Source organism: Eschrichtius robustus, chromosome 1 (genome assembly GCF_028021215.1).
Source record: "Eschrichtius robustus isolate mEscRob2 chromosome 1, mEscRob2.pri, whole genome shotgun sequence".
NCBI classification, from domain to species: Eukaryota; Metazoa; Chordata; class Mammalia; order Artiodactyla; family Eschrichtiidae; genus Eschrichtius; species Eschrichtius robustus.
Genome location: NC_090824.1, coordinates 96,113,673 through 96,137,761, shown reverse-complemented (window position 1 = coordinate 96,137,761; position 24,089 = coordinate 96,113,673). Strand labels below are relative to the sequence as shown.

General features: G+C 37.0%; 1 protein-coding gene across 6 annotated transcripts in view; it reads left to right on the top strand.

Annotated features, from left to right (window-relative positions):
• CEP152 (centrosomal protein 152) overlaps positions 1-24,089 on the top strand; it is a 129,695-nt gene that overhangs the window by 87,993 nt on the left and 17,613 nt on the right. For 4 of the 6 annotated variants that reach the window (XM_068535981.1, XM_068535946.1, XM_068535955.1 and 1 more), the window contains 3 exons: positions 5,447-5,603; positions 5,849-5,952; positions 8,725-10,019. In XM_068535981.1, the coding sequence (XP_068392082.1) occupies positions 5,447-5,603; positions 5,849-5,952; positions 8,725-9,764 (1,301 nt within the window). In that variant the 3' untranslated portion in view covers positions 9,765-10,019. Of the gene's footprint in view, positions 1-5,446; positions 5,604-5,848; positions 5,953-8,724; positions 10,020-24,089 lie in introns of those variants that run through there. The other 2 variants (XM_068535972.1, XM_068535962.1) reach the window with 1 other exon arrangement.

Here is a 24,089-nt window from a genome sequence, read left to right as displayed (position 1 = left end):
ATCACTGATAGCTTTTCTAAATTATATAGATGATTTTACCCAAGTAAATTTGGAGTTTGCCCCCCAAATTTTGGAAGTGGCACAAGGATAGAGGTATTTTTATATTGTTAATTATCCTGGGGTTTTGTTTTTGGACACTAATATATATATTTTTAAAGTATAATTGACATATACCACTATATTAGTTTCAGGTGTATAACATAATGGTTTGATATTTGTATGTGGTCACCACAATGTCTAGTTTCCCCATCACCATACGAAGTTACAAAACATACAATACAGTAGTAGTTCCCCCTTATCTGAGGATTTGCTCTTGTGGTTTCGGTTATCTGTGGTCAACTGCAGTCCGAAAACATTAAGTGGAAAATTCCGGAAATAAATAGTTAATAAGTGTTAAACTGCGGGCCATTCTGAGTAGCATGACGAAATCTCATGCCATCCTGCTACATCTGCCTCCAGACGTGAATCATCTCTTTGTCCAGCATATCCTGCCTGTTAGTCAGTTAGTAGCCACCTCGATTACCCGATCCACTGTCACTGTATCACAGAGCTTGCGTTCGTCACCCTTCTTTTACTTAATAAAGGCCTCAGAGTACAAGAGTACTGATGCTGACAATTCATCTATGCCAAAAAGAAGCCATAAAGCGCTTCCTTTAAGTGAAAAGGTGAAAGTTCTTGACTTCATAAGGAAAGAAAAAAAGAATCATATGGTGAGGTTGCTGATCTACAGTAAAAACAAATCTTCTATCCGAGAAATTGTGAAGAAAGAAAAAAAAAAATGTGTGCTAGTTTTGCTGTCACACGTCAAACTGCAAAAGTTACCGGCACAGTGAATGATTAGTGCTTAGTTAAAATGGAAAAGACATTAAATATGTACAGTAAGATATTTTGAGAGAGATCACATTCAGATAACTTTGTTAAAATATATTGTTAAAATTGCTCTATTTTATTATTAATTATTGTTAATCTCTTACCGTGCTTAATTTATAAATTAAATGTTATGACAGGTATGTATGTATAGGAAAAAATGTAGTATATTTAGGGTTCAGTACATAGTTTCAGGCATCCATTAGGGGTCTTGGAATGTATCCCCTGCGGAAAAGGGGGGACTACTGTACAATATTATTCACTATAGTCACCATGCTGTACATTACATCCCCATGACTTATTTATGATTGGAAATTTGTACCTACTGACCCTCTTCTCCCATTTTGCCCACCCTCCAACCCTCTCCCCTCTGGCAACCACCGGTCTGTTCTCTATTTGCTTTGTTTTTTTAGATTCCACATGTAAGTGAAATCATACAATATTTGTCTTTCTCTGTCTGACAGTTCACTAAGCATAATGCCCTCAAGATCCAGCCAGGTTGTCACAAGTGGCAAGATTGCATTCTTTTTTATGCCCAAGTAGTATCATTGTATGTATGTACCACATCTTCTTTATCCATTCATCCGTTGATGGACACTTATGTTGTTTGGCTGTCTTGGCTGTTGTAAATGATGCTGCAGTGAACATAGGCACACGTGTATCTTTTCGAATTAGTGTTTTCATTTTCTTTTGGTAAATATCCAGAAGTGAAATTGCTGGATCATATAGTAGTACTGTTTTTCTTTTTTTGAGGAATCTCCATATTGTTTTCCATAGTGGCTGTACCAATTTGCATTCCCATCAACAATGCATAGGGTTTCCCTTTTCTCCACATGCTCACTAACACTTCTTGGTCTTTTTGATGATAGCCATTCTAACAGGTGTGAGGTGATATCTCATTGTGATTTTGATTTGCATTTCCCTGATGATTAGTGATGTTGAGCATCTTTTCATATACTTGTTGTCCATATCTATGTTTCCTTTGGAAACCTGTCTATTCAGATCTTCTGCCCATTTTTAATCAGATTGATTGTTTTTTGTTGTTATTGAGTTGTATGAGTTCTTTGTATATTTTGGAAATTAATCCCTATTGGATATATAATTTGCAAATATCTTCTCCCATTCAGTAGGTTGCCTTTTTATTTTGTTGATGATTTCCTTTGCTCTGCAGAGCATTTCAGTTTGATGTAGTCCCACTTGTTTATTTTTGCATATATTGCCACTGCTTTTGGAGTTTGATCCAAAAAAATATCACTAAGACCAATGTCAGTGAGCTTACTGCCAGTGTTTTCTTCTAGGAGTTTTATAGTTTCTGGTCTTACAATCAAGTCCTTAATCCATTTTGAGTTGATTTTCTTTATGGTTTAAAGAAAGTAGTCCAGTCTGATTCTTTTGCATGTGGCTGCCCAGTTTTCCCATCACAATTTTTTGAAGAGATTGTCCTTTCCCCATTGTATATTCTTGCCTCCTTGGTTGTAAATTAATTGACCATGTGTGAGTGGGTTTATTTCTGGGCTCCGTATATTGTTTCATTGATCTGTTTGTCTGTGATGTCAATACCAAACTGCTTTAATTACTATAGCTTTGTATTGTAGTTTGAAACCAGGAAGCATGATGCCTCCAGACTTGTTGTTCTTTCTCAAGATTGTTTTGGCTATTTGGGATCTTTTGTGGTTCCACACATATTTTAGGAATTTGCTAAGCTACTCCAGCTTTCTTTTGGTTTCCATTTGCATGAAACATTTTTCCATCCCTTCCCTTTTAGTCTGTATATGTCCTTACATCTGAAGTGAGTCTCTTTAACATTTCTTGTATTTCCTATTTTTCGGTTGAAGTTCTCTCTGTATTCATTCATTCTTACTGGTGAGCGTCTTTATGACCATTACTTTGAACTCTTTATCATGTAAGTTACTTACATCCCTTTCATTAAGGTTTTTTTCTGGGGTTTTGTCTGGTTCTTTCATGTGGAACATATTTCTCTGTTTCTTCATTTTGCTTGACTCTCTATGTGTTTATTTCTATGTATTAGGCAAAACAGCTACCTCTCCCAGTCTTGAAGGAGTGGTCACAGGAAGACTGGGGTGTGTTTCAGGCTGCTGTCTGTGCAGTGTCCTGGGGGTTGTAGCTTGCCAAGAATTATCTCTCCAGTTGTTTCAGTCCTGTGGGGCCAGAAATGCAAGCCCTCTAGCCACCAGAGCCAGGTGTTCAAGGGGTGTCCCCTGTGTGGACTGTGCACACCTGCTGGGTTTGGTGTGGTGGGGCTGCAGTGGAACACCAGGCTGGGTTTGGCATGGTGGGGCCACCATGGAGTCCAGGGGTGGGGCAAACGGCTCTAGCAAGGTAGAGGGAGAGTGTAAAAATGGCGCCTGCAAGGGCCAGTACTAGTAAGGTAGAAGAGTACAAAAATGACTCCCGCCAGCACCTCTGTTCCCTGGGAGAGTTCTAACAGATTCTGCCCTTCTGGCAGATGCTTTAAGGTCAGCAAGTACATCTCCTTAACATAAGGTCTAGGCATTTTTCATGATGCTGTTTTTGCACTGGGTTCCTGAGTTGAGTGAGTCTGTGCGTGAGTCCTGTAGGAGTGGAATCTCAGGTTCCTACAGCACTTTGTGTCTCCTGGACATAAGCCCCATTAGTTTTCAAAGCCAGGTGTTTTGGGGGCTCATCTCTCTGGTGCAGGTCCTAAGGGTTGGGGCACCTGATGTGGGGCTCAAACCCCTTGCTCCTCAGGGAGAAGCTTTGTTTTTGTGATATTCCTCCTGATTGTAGGATGTCATGCCAAGGGTGAAGGTTTTGGCAAGATTGTGTCTCTACATCTCCTACTCACCTTGATGTGTCCCCTTTATCCTTTGTGTGGGGTGGCTCTTGGGCTAGTTCTCAGGTCTTTTTCAGAGACAGTTGTTCCATATGTAGTTGTAGATTTGGTGTGTCCATGGGAGGATGTGAGTTCAGGATTTCCTGTACCGCCATCTTGAACTGCTTCCAAAATTTTTCTTCTTGGACACTAATATTAAACTAAAAATTTCATAATCTTACAACTTAAATAACCACTACCAAAGAAAATGTCATATGAGTTTAAATGAGCAATTACTACTTTCTTCCATAAACTTTTAAGGACCATGAAAAATGGATGTAATTAGGAATTGTTCTGTTGTCTCTCATTTTTTTCATAATGGATTATGTCATAGGTGTAAATTTGTTTATCAAGTCCTCTAGTACTAGGTGGTGCCGCATATCCTGCAGAACATTTCTGTGGTTTATGTTTTCCCAGTAGAATACCTCCTGGTTTTTAATTGCAATATTGCATAGTTGGTATGTGTGTCCCAGAACAATACCAGTGTTTATGTACAAGAAATGTATATTTACCTCCTAAAATTGCATTCATTTTAAACAGAATGAGTGGGAAAGGTCTCAAGTTCCAAATATAATTGGTAGATCATCAGAATCATGGTGGAGATGTTTTGAAAAGCCCACTCAGTATCAGTATAGAGAATGTGCTTCTTAGCTGTTGCTGGTGCTAACAGAGTCCCTATTACTAGAAAGAAATTTACTTTTTGTTAACAATTATAGTGATTGGAAAGTAAAATTTTAAGCTTTTCTTTTTCATCCTAACATGATAACTTGTTGCGTATTTATGTGTATTTTTTTACATTTTAGAAATTGTTTGGATGTTTTGTTTTGACATGTACTCCATCAAAATTTTTCCCACTTGAAGTAATGAAAAATAGTCTTCCACTTAGCATTTTTGCATAGAATGTGTAATTTTCAGGAAGAGCTTACTGATATTGAGGGAGATTTTCCTTTATGAGTTGGAATCCTTAATATAATAGGGATGATGATATTCTAGAGGTAGGATGTAGTCCTGGATTTAGGACAAAATGTTAACCTTAAATAGTGGTAGTTCCAATCAAAGCACACTGAGTTAAACATAAAAGGAAGACTTGAAAGCTGTGAACTATTTTTAAATGTAAATTTCAGGAGGCATCATAAGTCTCATCCCTCTCCCTGCAATAGCATTTTGTACATATCTCTCATGGATTGTAGTATTATATTTAGTTGGATACTCATAAGTGCTGCCAAAAGAATTGAATAATGAAACATGGATTTTCAGAGCACAAGTAAACAGAAGAATATGAATCCAGCTCATATTACCTCCTTTCTCTCTTTCTTTGTCTGCTTCTCTCTTCCTTTCTGCCTTACCCTTTCTGTATATTGCTTTTTTCTCTTATCTTAACTAGACATAAGATGTAATTGAAATGCATAAATTTCTGTGCCTCATATTAATGATAACTGCTTGCTTCAGTGTTTCAAAGTATGACAGTTTCCCTAGGGGATATGCCATGTTTCCTTACCATATGTGTCTGTCATCATTGTAAAAGGACTTTCGGATTACTCCTGCTTTGAGTCTACCACAATGGTGACCGGAAATATTCCATTTTAATGATTGTGGAAAACTATAATGTTTAAACTATGCATCCAGTCACTTCATCTCCCAGAAAATTGGTCTGAAGTCTGCCTCTCCTGTTTTGGAAAAACTGCTAATAAACGTGCATTTTGTGGGGATTCCCCCCGCCCCCAGGTGATATGCTTCGTTATATTCAGGAGAGTAAGGAAAGAGCTGCGGAAATGGTAAAAGCAGAGGTATTGCGAGAACGTCAAGAAACCTCCCGAAAGATGCGCAAATACTATTTGGTTTGCCTCCAACAGATTTTGCAGGATGATGGAAAAGAGGAAGGGTAAGTCCTGTCTAAACAGTGTGTCCTGAGAGTACCAGGACAGCATGTTGTCATTTTCTAAGCATTTTCCTTAGCCACAGAATTAACTGTGTCTACATGATGAGCCATTAGGGATTAAGAGAGGCTTAACGTCTCTGCTGCCCTAAGTGGTGGCAGAGCATATAGGAAAACAGAAATCCTGGGGCTAAGGAAACTTATTTTTTCCTTTAAACTGTATTAATTTCATATTCTGGAATTCCCCACAGGGCTGAGAAAAAGATTATGAATGCTGCTAGCAAACTTGTTATGATGGCAAAATTGCTGGAAACACCTATTTCTAATAGATCCCAGAGCAAAACTACACAGTCAGGTATGTCAAAATGAGTTACTTGAAGCATTTTTCTTTCCCTCTTTTTTAGATATTTAATATTTTTAGTATGAGAGTAGAGAATGTAAGGAGTGAGAGCTGAGTTATCAAATTGTGTGCATGTTTTACTTAAACTGGATACCTACAAAAAAAACAGTGTAGAGTTTCCAGTTCAAGTAGGCAGACTGAGCTTACCCACCAGCTTCCTCTTGCTGCTTCCATCCCTAGAAATGATAGAAAAGATTTTAAACAACAGTATAGAAGGAGAAAAAGAAGAAATTATAATTGAGCTTTTAAAAGTTACAACTGGTAAATCGGAGGCTGTGAGAAATCCCGGAAAGAAGGCAAACACTATAAACTGAAGATGGAAACCTCAGTTCAAAACTCCCAGAAGATGATAGTTACAAGTGGGAGCAATATTGAAACTGTTCTGCGTGTGAAGGTGGTATGTTCCAGGAGAAGTAGTAAGCCTAGGGGATACCAATGGGGTAATTAGTTGGTGTTCCAGAGCAGCTGAAACCAGGTGGGATTGCCCTCTTTATTTCTCCTTATCTTTCTTCCTGAACCTCAGACTGGGCTAGGTAAGAGCAACAGGAACAGAGAGTCTGGGAACTGGGCAGTGCTCCAGGTGGCTAGCTACACCGAGGAGGAACGGAGAGCCCAAATGCCCAGAGTACCAGCTATCAGGTCTTTCTACCCTGCTGCTCATTCCTTCCCACTCCACTTCCAACTCCTTTAAACAAGCAGCAGATACTGTACTCAGGACATCTGAAAGATAAGCATTCAACCAAGAATTACCACATATTTATAGAAAGCCAGCACCATGAAGAAAGATACCAAACTCAAAATAAGACAAAGCAAAAAAAAAAAAAAAAATCCCCAACAGAACTTATCCCTAAAGAGATAGAATTAATAGAACAAACAACAGGACCTGAGAATGTTAGAAAAATACAGTATTCTCAGAAAGATGTAGGAGGATATTATAGAGGAAACTAACAATATGCTAAGATTTATACTATTTTCAAGGAGAAGATGTAGATACTGATAACTCTAGAGATTGCTAGAAAAATACAAGTTTAAGTATGTGTATAAAAATTTAAAGCTAACTAATAGAGAAATAGAATATATAATTTTCAAAGTAGTAGGGGAAAATCTTGGAAGAAAACGTTTCAATCTAATGATCTAGAAAGAGGAAAAATACATGTAGAAAGTATGGGTAAATAGAAAATAATAGTAGGTTGAAACATCAGCAATCACACTAAATGTGAACTGGTTAAACTCACTTATTAAAAGACCACAATTTTCAAACAGTTTTAAATATTCTAGACATATGTTATTCCAGATAAGAACATTGTCAAAAATTCAAAATAAAGGGGCTGGAAAGTGATATACCAAGCAATGCAGTGTTGATATTAGATAAATTATAGAGTTAAATACAATATTAGGTAAATTAGAGTTAGCATTAAACTGACCAAAGTGATAGTTCATAATGATAAAGGAGCAACCTCCCAAGAAGCTATAAATGAATTCTTTCTGTTCATAATAAAATAACTTTAGAATATATGAATCAAAAGCTGATGGAAAAACATGAAAAAAATTAGTAAATTCCCAGTCACACTGGGGGAATTTGAACATATCTGTGAGGAAATGGGGTTTTTGCACTTCTGGAAAGCCTGAAGCAAAGACTGTTCAGGAATTCCCAAGTTTAATGTTGGTAAACGTTCTTCAAATAAAAGCACAAGGATTATTTGTGTAAATTTTGGAATGGCGATGTGAACCTTGGCTATAAAAAGGCAGTGGCGGGCTTCCCTGGTGGCGCAGTGGTTGAGAATCTGCCTGCCAATGCAGGGGACATGGGTTCGAGCCCTGGTCTGGGAAGATCCCACATGCCACGGAGCAACTAGGCCCGTGAGCCACAACTACTGAGCCTGCGCGTCTGGAGCCTGTGCTCCGCAACAAGAGAGGCCACGATAGTGAGAGGCCCGCGCACCGCGATGAAGAGTGGCCCCCACTTGCCACAACCGGAGAAAGCCCTCGCACAGAAACGAAGACCCAACATAACAATCAATCAATCAATCAATAAATAAATCTTTAAAAAAAAAAAAAAAATTCCTTTGAAAAAAAAAAAAAAGGCAGTGGCATATAACAAGAAAAGAGTTTTCTAGATTTGGGGCAACTGCAAATAATGAATAATGTCCCCAGCAGAAACAAACACTTTTCAGAGACTTTAGAGACCAAGGTACCCTACTTTGAGATATGATGCCTCTGATTCTATGCTGTGTGGCTGTTCTGCTTCTGATCAGATTTAGTGTCTTAGCTAATTAAATCAGAAACTATTTTAGCTTTGAGAAAAAGAGAGAAAGTGTGTGAGAGGTGTGTGTGTGTGTGTGTGTCTGTCTGTCTGTCTTGGGTTGGGTGGGTTCTTCCAGCAAATTTCCTCCATCAGAAACTCCATATTTGACATCAGAGCAAGACTGGAAATGTTGCAGTTGGCTCTTGAAATGCTGTACCAACTATTACAGAAAATAATACATCAGGTGGATAGCAATAATAACATATTAGATTTCATTAACAAAATTACTCAGCTTTATCTAATAGATATATGTAAAAGAATATTTTTAAATGTCCAGCATTGATGTATTTTCTTTGAGGATGATTAAAATATATATGCATCCCTTGGAAATATATAAAAACATAAATTTCTTTCTCCTCTATCAGTGTTAATTTTCTCCTAATTTTGTTTTCCCTTAATTTTTGTTCCCTTGTATACAATAGTATTGCCTCTGACTTCAGAGATGCTGACTGGAGTTGAAAAATCAAAAAGAAATGATGTGAATCAGAATGTATCGTGTCACAGTGAAAGCAAATCAAACAGTATTAAAACTATCCCCAGAAGTATGTGTGACCAAGTTCCTAAGAGGAGGGCTGCCTGTAACTTACAAAGGCGATTAGAGGACGCAGAGCATGGAGGCAGAAAGCATGAGGGTTCCAAAGAGTCACATCCAGACTTTCAGTTCGGGGATAACAGTCACAAACACCTAGAAATTTTGCCAAGGAATGTTTCTCCTGAGTTTGTTCCTTGCAAAGGTGAAAGAGGCTTTGGTTTGCAGAAGAAGATAGACCTCCTCGGTGATACTGGCTCTGAATCACTCCAGCACTCAACTGCACACCCTTTTCTCAGATCCTTCGGAAATAAACCCTCACCTAGATATACCCCTAGTCTTTCTGAATTCGAGTCCACGCATATAACTTTTCGAAGTCCTAATGAAAGACTTGGTTTAAAAGTATACAAGGGTAATCCACTAATGGCAAGTGAAAATGCTGCATCTGAGAAAAGTCAAAGTTTGGGTGTTAAGGAAACTCCAGTAAAGGACGGAGGGGACCTCAGTGACTCTGTAAGCTGGCATTCCAACAGTGCCGCTCTACCCTGCAACAGTCATGAAGTGTCATTTTTGCATGATAGGCCACAAGAAACTCTGGATATGCTCAACGAATCTGTAAATTTCAAACAGTTTTCAGCAGTAAGTTTTCCTTTAGATTCAGAGAAAAACAGTACGATTCATCAACCTATGAAATGTCAGAGTGGTCATACTCCAGACCTGTCAGAAGAAACCACGTATTCCCCACCAGGGAAGATCAGCATGACTCTTGGAAACCCACCTCATCATAAGGCTGATATATTAAAGTCAGATTTCAAAAAACTGAGCAGTACAGTACCATCTGCAGTGTGTCCACAGCCTTCAAGAAAATTAATTGCTCCTCTGTCTAACCAACAAGATAGTGGCTTTGATAGCCCATTTGTCAATCTAGACTAACTGTTATACAGTATTTAAGAAGAATCATTAATATATTGATAAGAAAACTGGAATGGAAGGCTTCACACTGAAAAATATTTGTGGATTCTGCATATTTTGAGATGTTTTAATAATGTCTGACTATCATATGAGTAAAGTATTCTCATAAAAGTACTTGCGATATTAAGGTTGCCTAAGTCTTCTAAAGGCCTAATCGTGTATGTGTAATCTGCTTCTGTGTGGCGCTTGTATTTGGTTGCTAAACAACCTATTTTTATACTTATAAATTAGCTCTCTGTGCAGTGTTAAATTATTTAAATAAACTTGCATATGGTCTGTAGAATTGTTATGAATTATTTTTTAATTCATAATGTAGAAATGTTATATTGACATAATTTGAAATTCATCTAGAAAAACACGTAAACCTTGATGATTCGTATGTATGATCAGCCAGATTTAATTTTTGAGATTAGCCATGTTGAATGAGGCTATAGATTTACTCTACACATAGTTTTCCTGGAAATCTCTACTCAGGATTTTTATTAATTTATTTATTTATTATTTTTGGCTGTGTTGGGTCCTCGTCTCTGTGCGAGGGCTCTCTCCAGTTGCGGCAAGCGGGGGCCACTCTTCATCGCGGTGCGCGGGCCTCTCACTATCGCGGCCTCTCTTGTTGCGGAGCACAGGCTCCAGACGCGCAGGCTCAGTAGTTGTGGCTCACGGGCCCAGTTGCTCCGCGGCATGTGGGATCCTCCCAGACCAGGGCTCGAACCCGTGTCCCCTGCACTGGCAGGCAGATTCTCAACCACTGCGCCACCAGGGAAGCCCTCTCCTCAAGATTTTGATCCTTGCTTTCAGTTAGTGGAAAAGAAGCATTGCAAGGATTGCCACAAAATACATAGCTGTGTCCTGCCTTCATTATTTCAAATATTAGTCTGAATTTTTTTTAGTTGGCATTTGCGTTATTTCAAATCTCCTGTGACACCCAGAGACTTTCTTTGTCTCTTTTATGGCTTCATAGTCTTTCCTTCATCTGAAGCATTACTTTTTTTTTTTTTTTTTTTTAAGATTCTGCCTACTTTATACTAATGATTGTCGACAAAAATGGCATTGTCTAATACAGTATTTTATGACTTTGTTGGGGAATATTTTTGGACTTCACAATGAAAATGGACTAGGTCCAGAGAGGTCAGACATCCTGCAATGCATGGGGCAGTGAAGCATCTCAGTAAGTTGGTTCTCAATCTAGGAGTCTTTCAAGATGCCACACCAGTCGTTCACATAGATGAAAAATCTGATTATAGTGATCAGAACTTGGAACTTCATTATGCTTGTGAACACCAAATACTTTTGTATGGTTTTAATAGAGACTGACTTTTTCAGGAATATAACTGCTGGGAAAATGGACAAAAGATTGCATTTTGTCTTGCTTTGGAATTTGACTGGTTCACTGTTTTGGGAAACTCACATTACAGTGGCAAAGGTCGTTGAGGAATTTAAGTTGCTAACTTAGTGCATTTATATCAGTCAGCATTTAGAGCTGTCAGTTCTGGATCTGGTGCTGACTACTTCATTACGTCTTCTAGTCTAGCTGTGTCTGAGCAGTGGCATTTTGAAAGACATGGGATCTTACTCAAAGTTTACTTTCAAATTTCTTTTTTCCTGAAGGTGTAGGTAGGTTATATCATCATTAAGTTTTGTCTTAAAATGGGTTTTACAAAATACTTAATATTAATGAAGGTATTGGGCTTTATAGAGGTAAAAACCACTGTTTTAGAAGGATGATGTAATTACTACTACTACTACTACTACTACTACTACTACTACTACTACTACTACTACTACTACTATAATAGTCATAATGACTTTTTCACGAAGACCTCCTCACTTGGGTTACTCTAACAGCAGCCAGAATGGTCCTTCCACTTCTAATTGCATCACCCTCCACACCACCTCCACCCACCTTTTGAGTGCTTTTTGTGAAATGAAAATCAGATCGTGTTACCTCCCTGCTGTCTGGTACTTCATCACTGTCTGGTATTCTTTTTTTCTTTTTTTTAATTTTTGAATTTTATTTATTTATTTATTTTATTATTTTTTTAAAAAATTTATTTATTTTTATTTATTTATGGCTGTGTTGGGTCTTTGTTTCTGTGCGAGGGCTTTCTCTAGTTGCGGTGAGTGGGAGCCACTCTCCATCGCGGTGCGTGGGCCTCACTATCGCGGCCACTCTTGTTGCGGAGCACAAGCTCCAGACGCGCAGTCTCAGTAATTGTGGCTCACGGGCCCAGTTGCTCCGCAGCATGTGGGATCTTCCCAGACCAGGGCTCGAACCCGTGTCCCCTGCACTGGCAGGCAGACTCCCAACCACTGCACCACCAGGGAAGCCCTATTTATTTTTTTATACAGTAGGTTCTTATTAGTTATCCATTTTATACATATTAGTGTATATATGTCAATCCCAATCGCCCAATTCTTCCCACCACCACCCCCCCAACCACTTTCCCCCCTTGGTGTCCATACATTTGTTCTCTACATCTGTGTCTCAATTTCTGCCCTGCAAACCAGTTCATCTGTAGCATTTTTCTAGATTCCACATGTATGTGTTAATGTACGGTATTTGTTTTTATCTTTCTGACTTACTTCACTCTGTATGACAGCCTCTAGATCCATCCACGTCTCAACAAATGACCCAATTGCGTTCCTTTTTATGGCTGAGTAATATTCCATTGTATATATGTACCACATCTTCTTTATCCATTCGTCTGTCGATGGGCATTTAGGTTGATTCCGTTTGTTTCTTTAATATTGAGCTGCATGAGCTGTTTATATATTTTGGAGATTAATCCTTTGTCCGTTGATTCCTTTGCAAATATTTTCTCCCATTCTGAGTATTGTCTTTTCATCTTGTTTATGGTTTCCTTTGCTGTGCAGAAGCTTTGAAGTTTCATTAAGTCCCATTTGTTTATTTTTGTTTTTATTTCATTACTCTAGGAGGGGGATCAAAAAAGATCTTGCTGTGATTTATGTCATAGAGTGTTCTTCCTATGTTTTCCTCTAAGAGTTTTATAGTGTCCGGTCTTACATTTAGGTCTTTAATCCATTTTGAGTTTATTTTTGTGTATGGTGTTAGGGAGTGTTCTAATTTCATTCTTTTACATGTAGCTATCCAGTTTTCCCAGCACCACTTATTGAAGAGACTGTCTTTTCTCCATTGTATATCCCTGCCTCCTTTGTCATAGATTAGTTGACCATAGGTGCGTGGGTTTCTCTCTGGGCTTTCTATCTTGTTCCATTGATCTATGTTTCTGTTTTTGTGCCAGAACCATATTGTCTTGATTACTGTAGCTTTGTATTATAGTCTGAAGTTAGGGAGTCTGATTCCTCCAGCTCCGTTTTTTTCCCTCAACACTGCTTTGGCTACTCGGGGTCTTTTGTGTCTCCATACAAATTTTAAGATGATTTTTTCTAGTTCCTTAAAAAATGCCATTGGTAATTTGATAGGGATTGCATTGAATCTATAGATTGCTTTGGGGAGTATAGTCATTTTCACAATATTGATTCTTCCACTCCAAGAACATGGTATATCTCTCCATCTGTTTGTATCATCTTTAATTTCTTTCATCAGTGTCTTATATTTTCTGCATACAGGTCTTTTGTCTCCCTAGGTAGGTTTATTCCTAGGTATTTTATTCTTTTTGTTGCAATGGTAAATGGGAGAGTTCCTTAATTTTTCTTTCAGATTTTTCATCATTAGTGTATAGGAATGCAAGAGATTTCTGTGCATTAATTTTGCATCCTGCAACTTTACCAAATTCATTGATTAGCTCTAGTAGTTTTCTGGTGGCATCTTTAGGATTCTCTATGTATAGTGTCATGTCATCTGCAAACAATGACAGCTTTATTTCTTTTCCAATTTGTATTCCTTTTATTTCTTTTTCTTCTCTGATTGCTGCGGCTAGGACTTCCAAAACTATGTTGAATAATAGTGGTGACAGTGGACATCCTTGTCTTCTTCCTGATCTTAGAGGAAATGCTTTCAGGTTTTCACCATTGAGAATGATGTTTGCTGTGGGTTTGTCATATATGGTCTTTATTATGTTGAGGTAGGTTCCCTCTGTGCCCACTTTCTGGAGAGTTTTTGTCATAAACTGGTGATGAATTTTGTCAAAAGCTTTTTCTGCATCTATTGAGATGCTCATATGGTTTTATTCTTCAATTTGTTAATATGGTGTATCACACTGGTTGATTTGTGTATATTGAAGAATGCTTGCATCCCTGGGATAAATCCCACTTGGTCATGGTGTATGATCCTTTTAATGTGCTGTTGGATTCTGTTTGCTAGTATTTTGTTGAAGATTTTTGCATCTATATTCATCAGTGATATTGGTCTGTAATTTTCTTTTTTTGTAGTATCTTTGTCTGGTTTTGGTATCAGGGTGATGGTGGCCTCATAGAATGAGTTTGGGAGTGTTCCTTCCTCTGCAATTTTTTGGAAGAGTTTGAGAAGGATGGGTGTTAGCTCTTCTTTAAATGTTTGATAGAATTCACCTGTGAAGCCAACTGGTCCTGGACTTTTGCTTGTTGGAAGATTTTTAATCACAGTTTCAATTTCATTACTTGTGATTGGTCTGTTCATATTTTCTATTTCTTCCTGGTCCAGTCTTAGAAGGTTGTACCTTTCTAAGAATCTGTCCATTTCTTCCAGGTTGTCCATTTTATTGGCACAGTGTTGCTTGTAGTAGTCTCTTAGGATGCTTTGTATTTCTGTGGTGTCTGTTGTAACTTCTCCGTTTTCATTTCTGATTCTATTGATTTGAGTCTTCTCCCTTTTTCTCTTGATGAGTCTGGCTAATGGTTTATCAATTTTGTTTATCTTCTCAAAGAACCAGCTTTTAGTTTTATTGATCTTTGCTATTGTTTTCTTTGTTTCTATTTCATTTATTTCTGCTCTGATATTTATGATTTGTTTCCTTCTGCTAACTTTGGGTTTTGTTTGTTCTTCTTTCTCTAGTTCCTTTAGGTGTAAGTTTAGATTGTTTATTTGAGATTTTTTCTTGTTTCTTGAGGTAAGCTTTTATAGCTATAAACTTCCCTCTTAAAACTGCTTTTGCTGCATCCCATAGGTTTTGGATCTTCGTGTATTCATTGTCATTTGTCTCTAGGTACTTTTTGATTACCTGCTTGATTTCTTCAGTGATCTCTTGGTTATTTAGTAACGTATTGTTTAGCCTCCATGTGTTTGTGTTTTTTATGTTTTTTTCCCTGTAATTGATTTCTAATGTCATAACGTTGTAGTCAGAAAAGATGCTTGATATGATTTCAATTTTCTTAAATTTACTGAGGCTTGATTTGTGAGCCAAGATGTGATCTATCTTGGAGAATGTTCCGTGCGCACTTGAGAAGAAAGTGTAATCTGCTGTTTTTGGATGGAATGTCCTATACATATCAATTAAATCTATCTGGTCTATTGTGTCATTTAAAGCTTGTGTTTCCTTATTTATTTTCATTTTGGATGATCTGTCCATTGGTGTAAGTGAGGTGTTAAAGTCCCCCACTATTATTGTGTTACTGTCGATTTCCTTTTTTAGAGCTGTTAGCAGTTGCCTTATGTATTGAGGTGCTCCTATGTTGGGTGCATATATGTTTATAATTGTTATATCTTATTCTTGGATTGATCCCTTGATCATTAGGTAATGTCCTTCCTTGTCTCTTGTAACATTCTTTATTTTAAAGTCTATTTTATCTGATATGAGTACTGCTACTCCAACTTTCTTTTGATTTCCATTTGCATGGAATATCTTTTTCCATCCCCTCACTTTCAGTCTGTATGTGTCCCCAGGTCTGAAGTGGGTCTCTTGTAGACAGCATATATATGGGTCTTGTTTTTGTATCCATTCAGCAAGCCTGTTTCTTTTGGTTGGAGCATTTGATCCATTCACATTTAAGGTAATTATCGATATGTATGTTCCTATGACCATTTTCTTAATTGTTTTGGGTTTGTTTTTGTAGGTCCTTTTCTTCTCTTGTGTTTCCCACTTAGAGAAGTTCCTTTAGCATTTGTTGTAGAGCTGGTTCGGTGATTCTGAATTCTCTTAACTTTTGCTTGTCTGGAAAGCTTTTGATTTCTCCATCAAACCTGAATGAGATCCTTGCCGGGTAGAGTAATCTTGGTTGTCGGTTCTTCCCTTTCATCACGTTAAGTATATCATGCCACTCCCTTCTGGCTTGCAGAGTTTCTGCTGAGAAATCAGCTGTTAACCTTATGGGAGTTCCCTTGTATGTTATTTGTTGTTTTTCCCTTACTGCTTTCAATAATTTTTCTTTGTCTTTAATTTTCGCCAATTTGATTATTATGTGTCTCAGCATGTTTCTCCTTGGGTTTATCCTGTATGAGATTCTCTGCACTTCCTGGACTTGGGTGGCTATTTCCTTTCCCATGTTAGGGAAGTTTTCGACTATAATCTCTTCAAAGATTTTCTCTGGTCCTTTGTCTCTCTCTTCTCCTTCTGGGACCCCTATAATGCGAATGTTGTTTTGTTTATTGTTGTCCCAGAGGGCTCTTAGGCTGTCTTCATTTCTTTTCATTCTTTTTTCTTTATTCTGTTCCACAGCAGTGAATTCCACAATTCTGTCTTCCAGGTCACTTAACCATTCTTCTGCCTCAGTTATTCTGTTCTTGATTCCTTCTAGTGTAGTTTTCATTTCAGTTATTGTATTGTTCATCTCTGTTTGTTTGTTCTTTTATTCTTCTAGGTGTTTGTTAAACATTTCTTGCATCTCCTCGATCTTTGCCTCCATTCTTTTTCCAAGGTCTTGGATCATCTTCACTATCATTATTCTGAATTCTTTTTCTAGAAGGTTGCCTATCTCCACTTCATTTAGTTGTTTTTCTGGGGTTTTATCTTGTTCCTTCATCTGGTATATAGCCCTCTGCCTTTTCATCTTGTCTATCTTTCTGTGAATGTGGGTTTTGTTCCACAGGCTGCAGGATTGTAGTTCTTCTTGCTTCTGCTGTCTGCCCTTTGTTGGATGAGGCTATCTAACTGAAGCATTACTTTTTGGAAATGGAAATAATGTTTGTCATATAGTAAAAAATTTTAAAGTATTAGATTTTTATGTTCATTTATAGTGCAGAATTGGCTAACTTATTAATGCTGTAGGTTGAAGATTGTATTCTAAACCATGCAGAAATGAATGACCACCTAAATATGGTTGCTTCTTTTTCGGGTTCTTAGAGATGGGTTTTAAATAGTTAGATGTTTGCAAGTGCTTCCTGAAAATGCCATAGCTTTCTCTCATGTCTCTCACCCCAAACATATTTTGGACTCTGTTTGTGGGTTGAGCCAGTATATTGTCCACCAGGCTAACTTGGGTGGTGGTTGGATGGGTGGCAAGGTGCATCATAACCCTCTGATAACCATCTGTAAAAGCAAGAGCCTAGAAGTGAACCTTCTAGGGCTTGGAAAGCTCTGTCATCTTAACTGGTGACCAGATGCAGATAAGCGTATAAATTAGCCCTGGATTTCAGTGCTTGAGTTGACATGCAGCTGGCGAGAGGAACACACCATCTCTTCAAAGTCTTACTTGTATTTCTGATGATACAATGCCTTTTCCCCAACAATTAGGGTGTCATTTCTCACTCTAGGAAAACTCCTAAATTAGCTGAATTTATCTTCCACATGGATCTGGTTGGTTCTTGATTATGTTGAGCCCTGGATATAACTGAACTGAGAATTAAGCTCATTGCTCTCCTACTTTTTCATCTTTGTTTGTTTTAAATCCTTGTCAGGTATATAAACCCTCAGCAACAAGGCTAAAAATGGAAATCTTCTTGCTTTCTGCTACTTTTATGGTATCCTTAATCTCTTTTTGATAGTCATAATTTCAATAGGATTAGATTACTTTATTTCATACACCTTACACATAACCACCAAGGAAGGTCTACATTGATTAGTGTGTAAATGAAAAGACTACAGAGCCAAACTACCACACTTTTTTAAAATTTATTTTTAATGTCTTTATTGGAGTATAATTGCTTTACAATGGTGTGTTAGTTTCTGCTTTATAAGAAAGTGAATCAGCTCTACATATACATATATCCCCATATCTCCTCCCTCTTGCATCTCCCTCCCACCCTCCCTATCCCACCCCTCTAGGTGGTCACAGAGCACCGAGCTGATTTCCATGTGCTATGTGGTTGCTTCTCACTAGCTATCTATTTTACATTTTGTAGTGTATGTATGTCCATGCCACTCTCTCACTTCGTCCCAGCTTACCTTTTCCCCTCCACATGTCCTGAAGTCCTTTCTCTATGTCTGCGTCTTTATTCCTGTCCTGCCCCTAGGTTCATTAGAACCTCTTTCTTTTTAGATTCCATATATATGTGTTAGCATACGGTATTTGTTTTTCTATTTCTGACTTACGTCACTCTGTATGACAGACTCTAGGTCTATCCACCTCACTACAAATAACTCAGTTTCATTTATTTTTATGGCTGAATAATATTCCATTGTATATATGTGCCATATCTTCTTTATCCATTCACCTGTTGATGGACACTTAGTTTGCTTCCATGTCCTGGCTATTGTAAATAGAGCTGCAGAGAACATTGTGGTACATGACTCTTTTTGAATTATGGTTTTCTCAGGGTATATGCCTGGTCGTGGAATTGCTGGGTCATATGGTAGTTCTATTTTTAGTTTTTTAAGGAACCTCCATACTGTTCTCCATAGTGGCTGTATCCATTTACATTCTCACCAACAGTGCAAGAGGGTTCCCTTTTCACCACACCCTCTCCAACATTTATTGTTTGTAGGTTTTTTGATGATGGCCATTCTGACTGCTGTGAGGTGTTACCTCATTGTAGTTTTGATTTGCATTTCTCTAATGATTAGTGATGTTGAGCATCCTTTCATGTGTTTGTTGGCAATCTGTATATCTTCTTTGGAGAAATGTCTATTTAGGTCTTCTGCCCAATTTTCGATTGTCTTTTTGATATTGAGCTGCATGAGCTGCTTGTAAATTTTGGAGATTAATCCTTTGTCAGTTGCTTCATTGGCAAATATTTTCTCCCATTCTGAGGGTTGTCTTTTCGTCTTGTTTATGGTTTCGTTTGCTGTGCAAAAGCTTTTAAGTTTCATTAGATCCCATTTGTTTTTGTTTCTATTTGCATCACTCTAGGAGGTGGGTTAAAAAGGATCTTGCTGTGATTTATATCATCAAGTGTTCTGCCTATGTTTTCCTCTAAGAGTTTTATAGTGTCTGGCCTTAAATTTAGGTCTTTAATCCATTTTGAGTTTATTTTTGTGTGTGGTATTAGGTAGTGTTCTAATTTCATTCTTCTACAGGTACCTGTCCAGTTTTCCCAGCACCACTTATTGAAGAGGCTGTCTTTACTCCATTGTATATCCTCGCCTCCTTTATCAAATATAAGGTGACCATATGTGTGTGGGCTTATCTCTGGGCTTTCTATCCTGTTCCATTGATCTATATTTCTGTTTTTGTGCTAATACCATACTGTCTTGATGACTGTAGTTTTGTAATATAGTCTGAAGTCAGGGAGCCTGATTCCTCCAGCTCCGTTTTTCTTTCTCAAGAGTGCTTTGGCTATTCGGGGTCGTTTGAATTTCCATCCAAATTGTGAAATTTTTTGTTCTAGTTCTGTGAAAAATGCCATTTGTAGTTTGATAGGGATTGCATTGAATCTGTAGATTGCTTTGGGTAGTATAGTTATTTTCACAATGTTGATTCTTCCAATCCAAGAACATGGTATATCTCTCAATCTATTCGTATCATCTTTAATTTCTTTCATCAGTGTCTTATAGTTTTCTGCATACAGGTCTTTTGTCTCCTTAGGTAGGTTTATTCTTAGGTATTTTATTCTTTTTGTTGCAGTTGTAAATGGGAGTGTTTCCTTAACTTCTCTTTCAGAGTTTTCATCATTAGTGTTTAGGTATGCAAAAGATTTCTGTGCATTAATTTTTTATCCTTCTACTTTACCAAATTCATTGGTTAGCTCTCGTAGTTTTCTGGTAGCATCTTTAGGATTCTCTATGTATAGTATCATGTCATCTGCAAACCAAACTATTACAATTTAAATCTGTGTGAAGGGTGATGTTAGAGAGGAGGGAGGAGCCCCATAAATGTCAATGTCACATAAATCCCACTTCATCATGGTTTTAATCTTTTTTATATGCTGCTGGGTTTTTGCTAACATTGTGTTACGGATTTACATGTGCATGCTCACAGGGGATATTGGTCTCTAGTTTTCTTGTGATATCTCTCTTGCTTTGGTAAAAAGGTAATACTGGTCCTATAGAATGAGTTGAAAAGTTCCCCTACCTCTATTTTATGAAAGAAGTTGTGTAGGATTGCTATGATTTCTTCTTTAAATATTGGATAGAATTCACTGGATAAAGCCATCTAGCTTTGGCTTGTGTTTGTGTTTGTGTTATGTGGTAGGAAGGGAGGGGCAGATTTTTAATAGTAATTTATTTATTTTTCTTGTTATAGAGCTATTAGATTTTCTTTTTCTTCCTTAGTCTTGGTAGTTTGTGGGTTTTAAGGAGTTTGTTCGTTTTGTCTCAGTTGTCCAATTTGTTGATATAAAGTTGGTCATAGTATTCTCTTATAATCCTTTTCATTTTTGTAGGGTTGGTAATTAATGTCCCCTCTTTCATCCCTGATTTTAGAATTCTGTGTCATCTGTTAGCCTAGGTAAAAGTTTATCAATTTTGTTGATTTTTTTTTTCCCAAAGAACTTTTGGTTTCTTTGATTTTTCTCTGTTGTTTTTGTTTCCTATTTCATTAATTTTTCCCCTCTAATCTTTATTTCCTTCCTTCTGCTCGCTTTAGGTTTAATTCACTCTTCTTTGTCTATTCTTAAAGTGGAAGTTTAGATTATTGATGTGAAACCTTTCATTTCTAATATAGGTATTTAAGCTGCTGAATTTCCCTCTAAGTACTGTTTAAGCCATACTTCATAAATTTTGATATGTTGTATTTTTGTTTTCATTTAGTTCAAAATATTTTCTAGTTTCCCTTGTGATTTCTTTTTTGACCCATGCGTTGTTTAGAAATATGTCACTTCATTTGAGACTTGTTTTTTGGCCTAGCATATGAACTATCCTGGAGAATGTTTTACATGCATCTGAAAAGAATGCATATTCTGCTCTTATTTGATGGAGTGTTAAAAAATGTCAGTTAGGTCAAGTTGGTTGATAGTATTGTTCAAATCTGCTATAGCCTTGCTGATTTTTGGCCTACTTGTTCTGTTAGTAATTAAGACTGGCACAAATTGTTAATTTGTCTGTTTCTCGTCTTGATTCTATCAGTTTTTGCTTCACGTATTTTGAGACTGTTTTTAGGTGTATATACCTTTATATTTGTTACATTTTTCTTATGTATTAGCCTTTTATCATTATAAAATCTCTCTTTTTATCTAGTAATATTTCTTAAAGTTCACTTTGTTAGATATTATTACAGCCACTCCAGCTGTCTTATGATTACTATTTGCGTGGTATATGTTTTTCTGTCCTTTCTCTTTTAACCTATTTGTGTCTTGATTTGAAGTTGGTCTCTGAAAGACAGTGCATTGTTGGATCTTGCTTTTTTTACACAGTCAGACGGTATTTGCTTTTGGATTGGAGTTTTAGTCCATAAAATTTAATAAAATTAAGGTTGGACTTACATCTGCCCTTTTGCTTTTGGCTTTCTCTATTCTTCGCTGTCTCTATTTCTCCCCTGTGATATATGTCTGCTTTTTCTATATCTTATGCCTTTTTTTGTTACTGGGTTGCTCATTTACTGCCTTTTTTTGTGTTAAACAGATAATTATTAGGGCATCATTTTAATTACTCTTGAGTTTTTACTATTTTTTAAGTTATTTTCTAAGTGGTTATTCTAGATATTACAATAGGCATCTTAACTTATTACGGACTACTTCAGATTAAAATTGACTGACTTCTGGTAGAATATAGCAACTTTATTCTGGTATAGCTTTATTTCCTTCCCCTTTCTTTGTGCTATTAATTGTCATATATATTACATTTATATATATTATTATATATATGTGACAACAATACCATTATAATTATTGCTTTTATACAATGTCTTCTAAAAAATTTAAGAGAAAAAAAGAAAAAAATATATATATTCCTTTATATTTACCCACATATTTACCATTTCTGCTGTTCTTCATTTTTTTCCCATTGATTCAAGTTACCAAGTCTGTTGTCATTTCCTGTCATCTGAAGGACTTCCTTTAATATTTTTGTGTAAGGTAAGTATGCCAGCAACAAATTCTCTCAGTCTTTATTTTGTACTATATTTTAAATTCATTTCTGAAGGATAACATTTGATGGATTTAGAATTCTCTGTTGGCATTTTCCCCCCAGCCCTTTGAATATGTCATTCCACTGCCTTATGGCCACCATGTGTTTGATGAGAAGTTAGCTGTGAATTGTATTGCTTTTCTATTTGCAGTGAGTTATTTTTCTCCTACTGCTTTTAAGATTTTCCCTTTGGCTTTCAACCATTTGAGCATGCTGTGTCTAGGTGTGCATTTGTTTGTGTTTATCCTACTCAAGGTTTGTTGAGCTTCTGGGATTTGTAGATTAATATTTTTAGCAAACTTAGAAGGTTTTTTGGCCATTATTCCTTCCATTATTTTTTTCTGCCTTTTTTTTGTTCTCCTCTCCTTCTGAGGATCTCATGTATATTGATATGCTTGCTGTTGTACCACAGGTCTCTCAGGCTCTGTAAATTTTTCTTCAATCTTAATATCTTGTTTTTCAAATTGGATAATTTTTATTTATCTGTCTTCAAGGTTTGTTGGTTTTTCTGCCATATCAATTCTCCTGTTGAACCTATCCAGGAATTTTCATTTCAGTTATTATACTTTTTGATTCTAGAATTTTCATGATTCTTTTTTATAGTTGCTATTTTTTTTTTTGAGATTCCCTGTTTGAGTCATTGAGTCATTGTCATAATTCCCTTTAATTCTTTAATCATTGTATCCTTTAATTTTTTAAAACAAATTTACAATAGCTGCTTTGTAGTCTTTTATTATTATTATTGTGGTATGAACACTTAACATGAGATTTACTCTTTAAAAAACATTTTTAAGTGCATAATCAGTACTGTTAACTATAGGCACACTATTGTACAGCAGGTCTCTAGAAGTAATTCATCTTGCATAGCTAAAATTGTATACCCTTTTGACCCAACTTCCCATTTCCTCCTCCCCCTAGAAACCACCATTCTACTCTGTGTTTCTATGAGTTTGACTATTTTAGATCTATAAGGAGAATCATGCAATATTTGTCCTTCTGTGAGTTGTAGTCTTTGTTTATTAAATTCAACATCTGAGCACACACATAGTTTCTCTTGACCGCTTTTGTCTTGAGTAAGGGTCACACTTTCCTACTTCTTATGTACTTCATAAATTTGCTGTAAAATGGAGATTTTATGTAACATATTGTAGCATCTCTGAATTTGACATTTGTTCCTTTGAGGGTTGTTGCCACTATTTGGTTGTTGTTTCTGTTTTGTTAGCTTTGTAATTTGCCTGGACTTAATCTGGAAAATCTCTTCCCTGAAGTATGTGTCTGCTGATTTTTCTGCTCAGTTATTTTAATTTGAATTTTTAGTTTTTAAGCGTGGCTTTTTAGGGGATGCCTCTGCATCGATGTAGTTTAGTGGTCATCCAATGATTGGTAAGAGATTGTGCTCAAAAACCTTGAGTCAGTAAGTCTTTCACCCTCGGATGATTTATCAGTGGGTGTGTGGAGCATGTATTCAAAGTTCAGGCAATGTTCTAGTCTCCTCCCACTTTTACTTACCCCTGAGCCTTTCCAGGGTACTCATCCTCTCTGTCAGCCCAGGGATATGTGAAGAGCTTGGGCCCTCTTAGGTTTCCCTCTATAGGTTTCACCCGCTACCAAAAGTAGAGTGTTTCTATGAAAACTGTCTTAAGCCAAATGGCATGAAGTGAGGAAGCATTTACCTTACCATCTTGCCAGTGAGCGCACAAGATAAACTGAGATCAAGCACAGATGTTCACAGACACCATTCAAAGCTGTGGCGTTTTGATGCTCAGGTACTGAGTGTAGTTGGTATGGAAGGAGCTTGGCAGTGTCATTCTCGCTACTTGGGGTGTTTGCTGCCTCTGTGAGGGCTTGCTGCAAAACAAATGCTGAATGCTGTTTTTGCTTTTCACCTATTTTCATAAAAGTGAAAGTCCTCTTTGGGATTTCTTTCGGTTAAACGAAAACAGGTACTAACCAAGTCTTTTGTAAAATGAAGTGGTGTAAAGCAAACTTTTCGAAAAAGTAGGAGAAACTG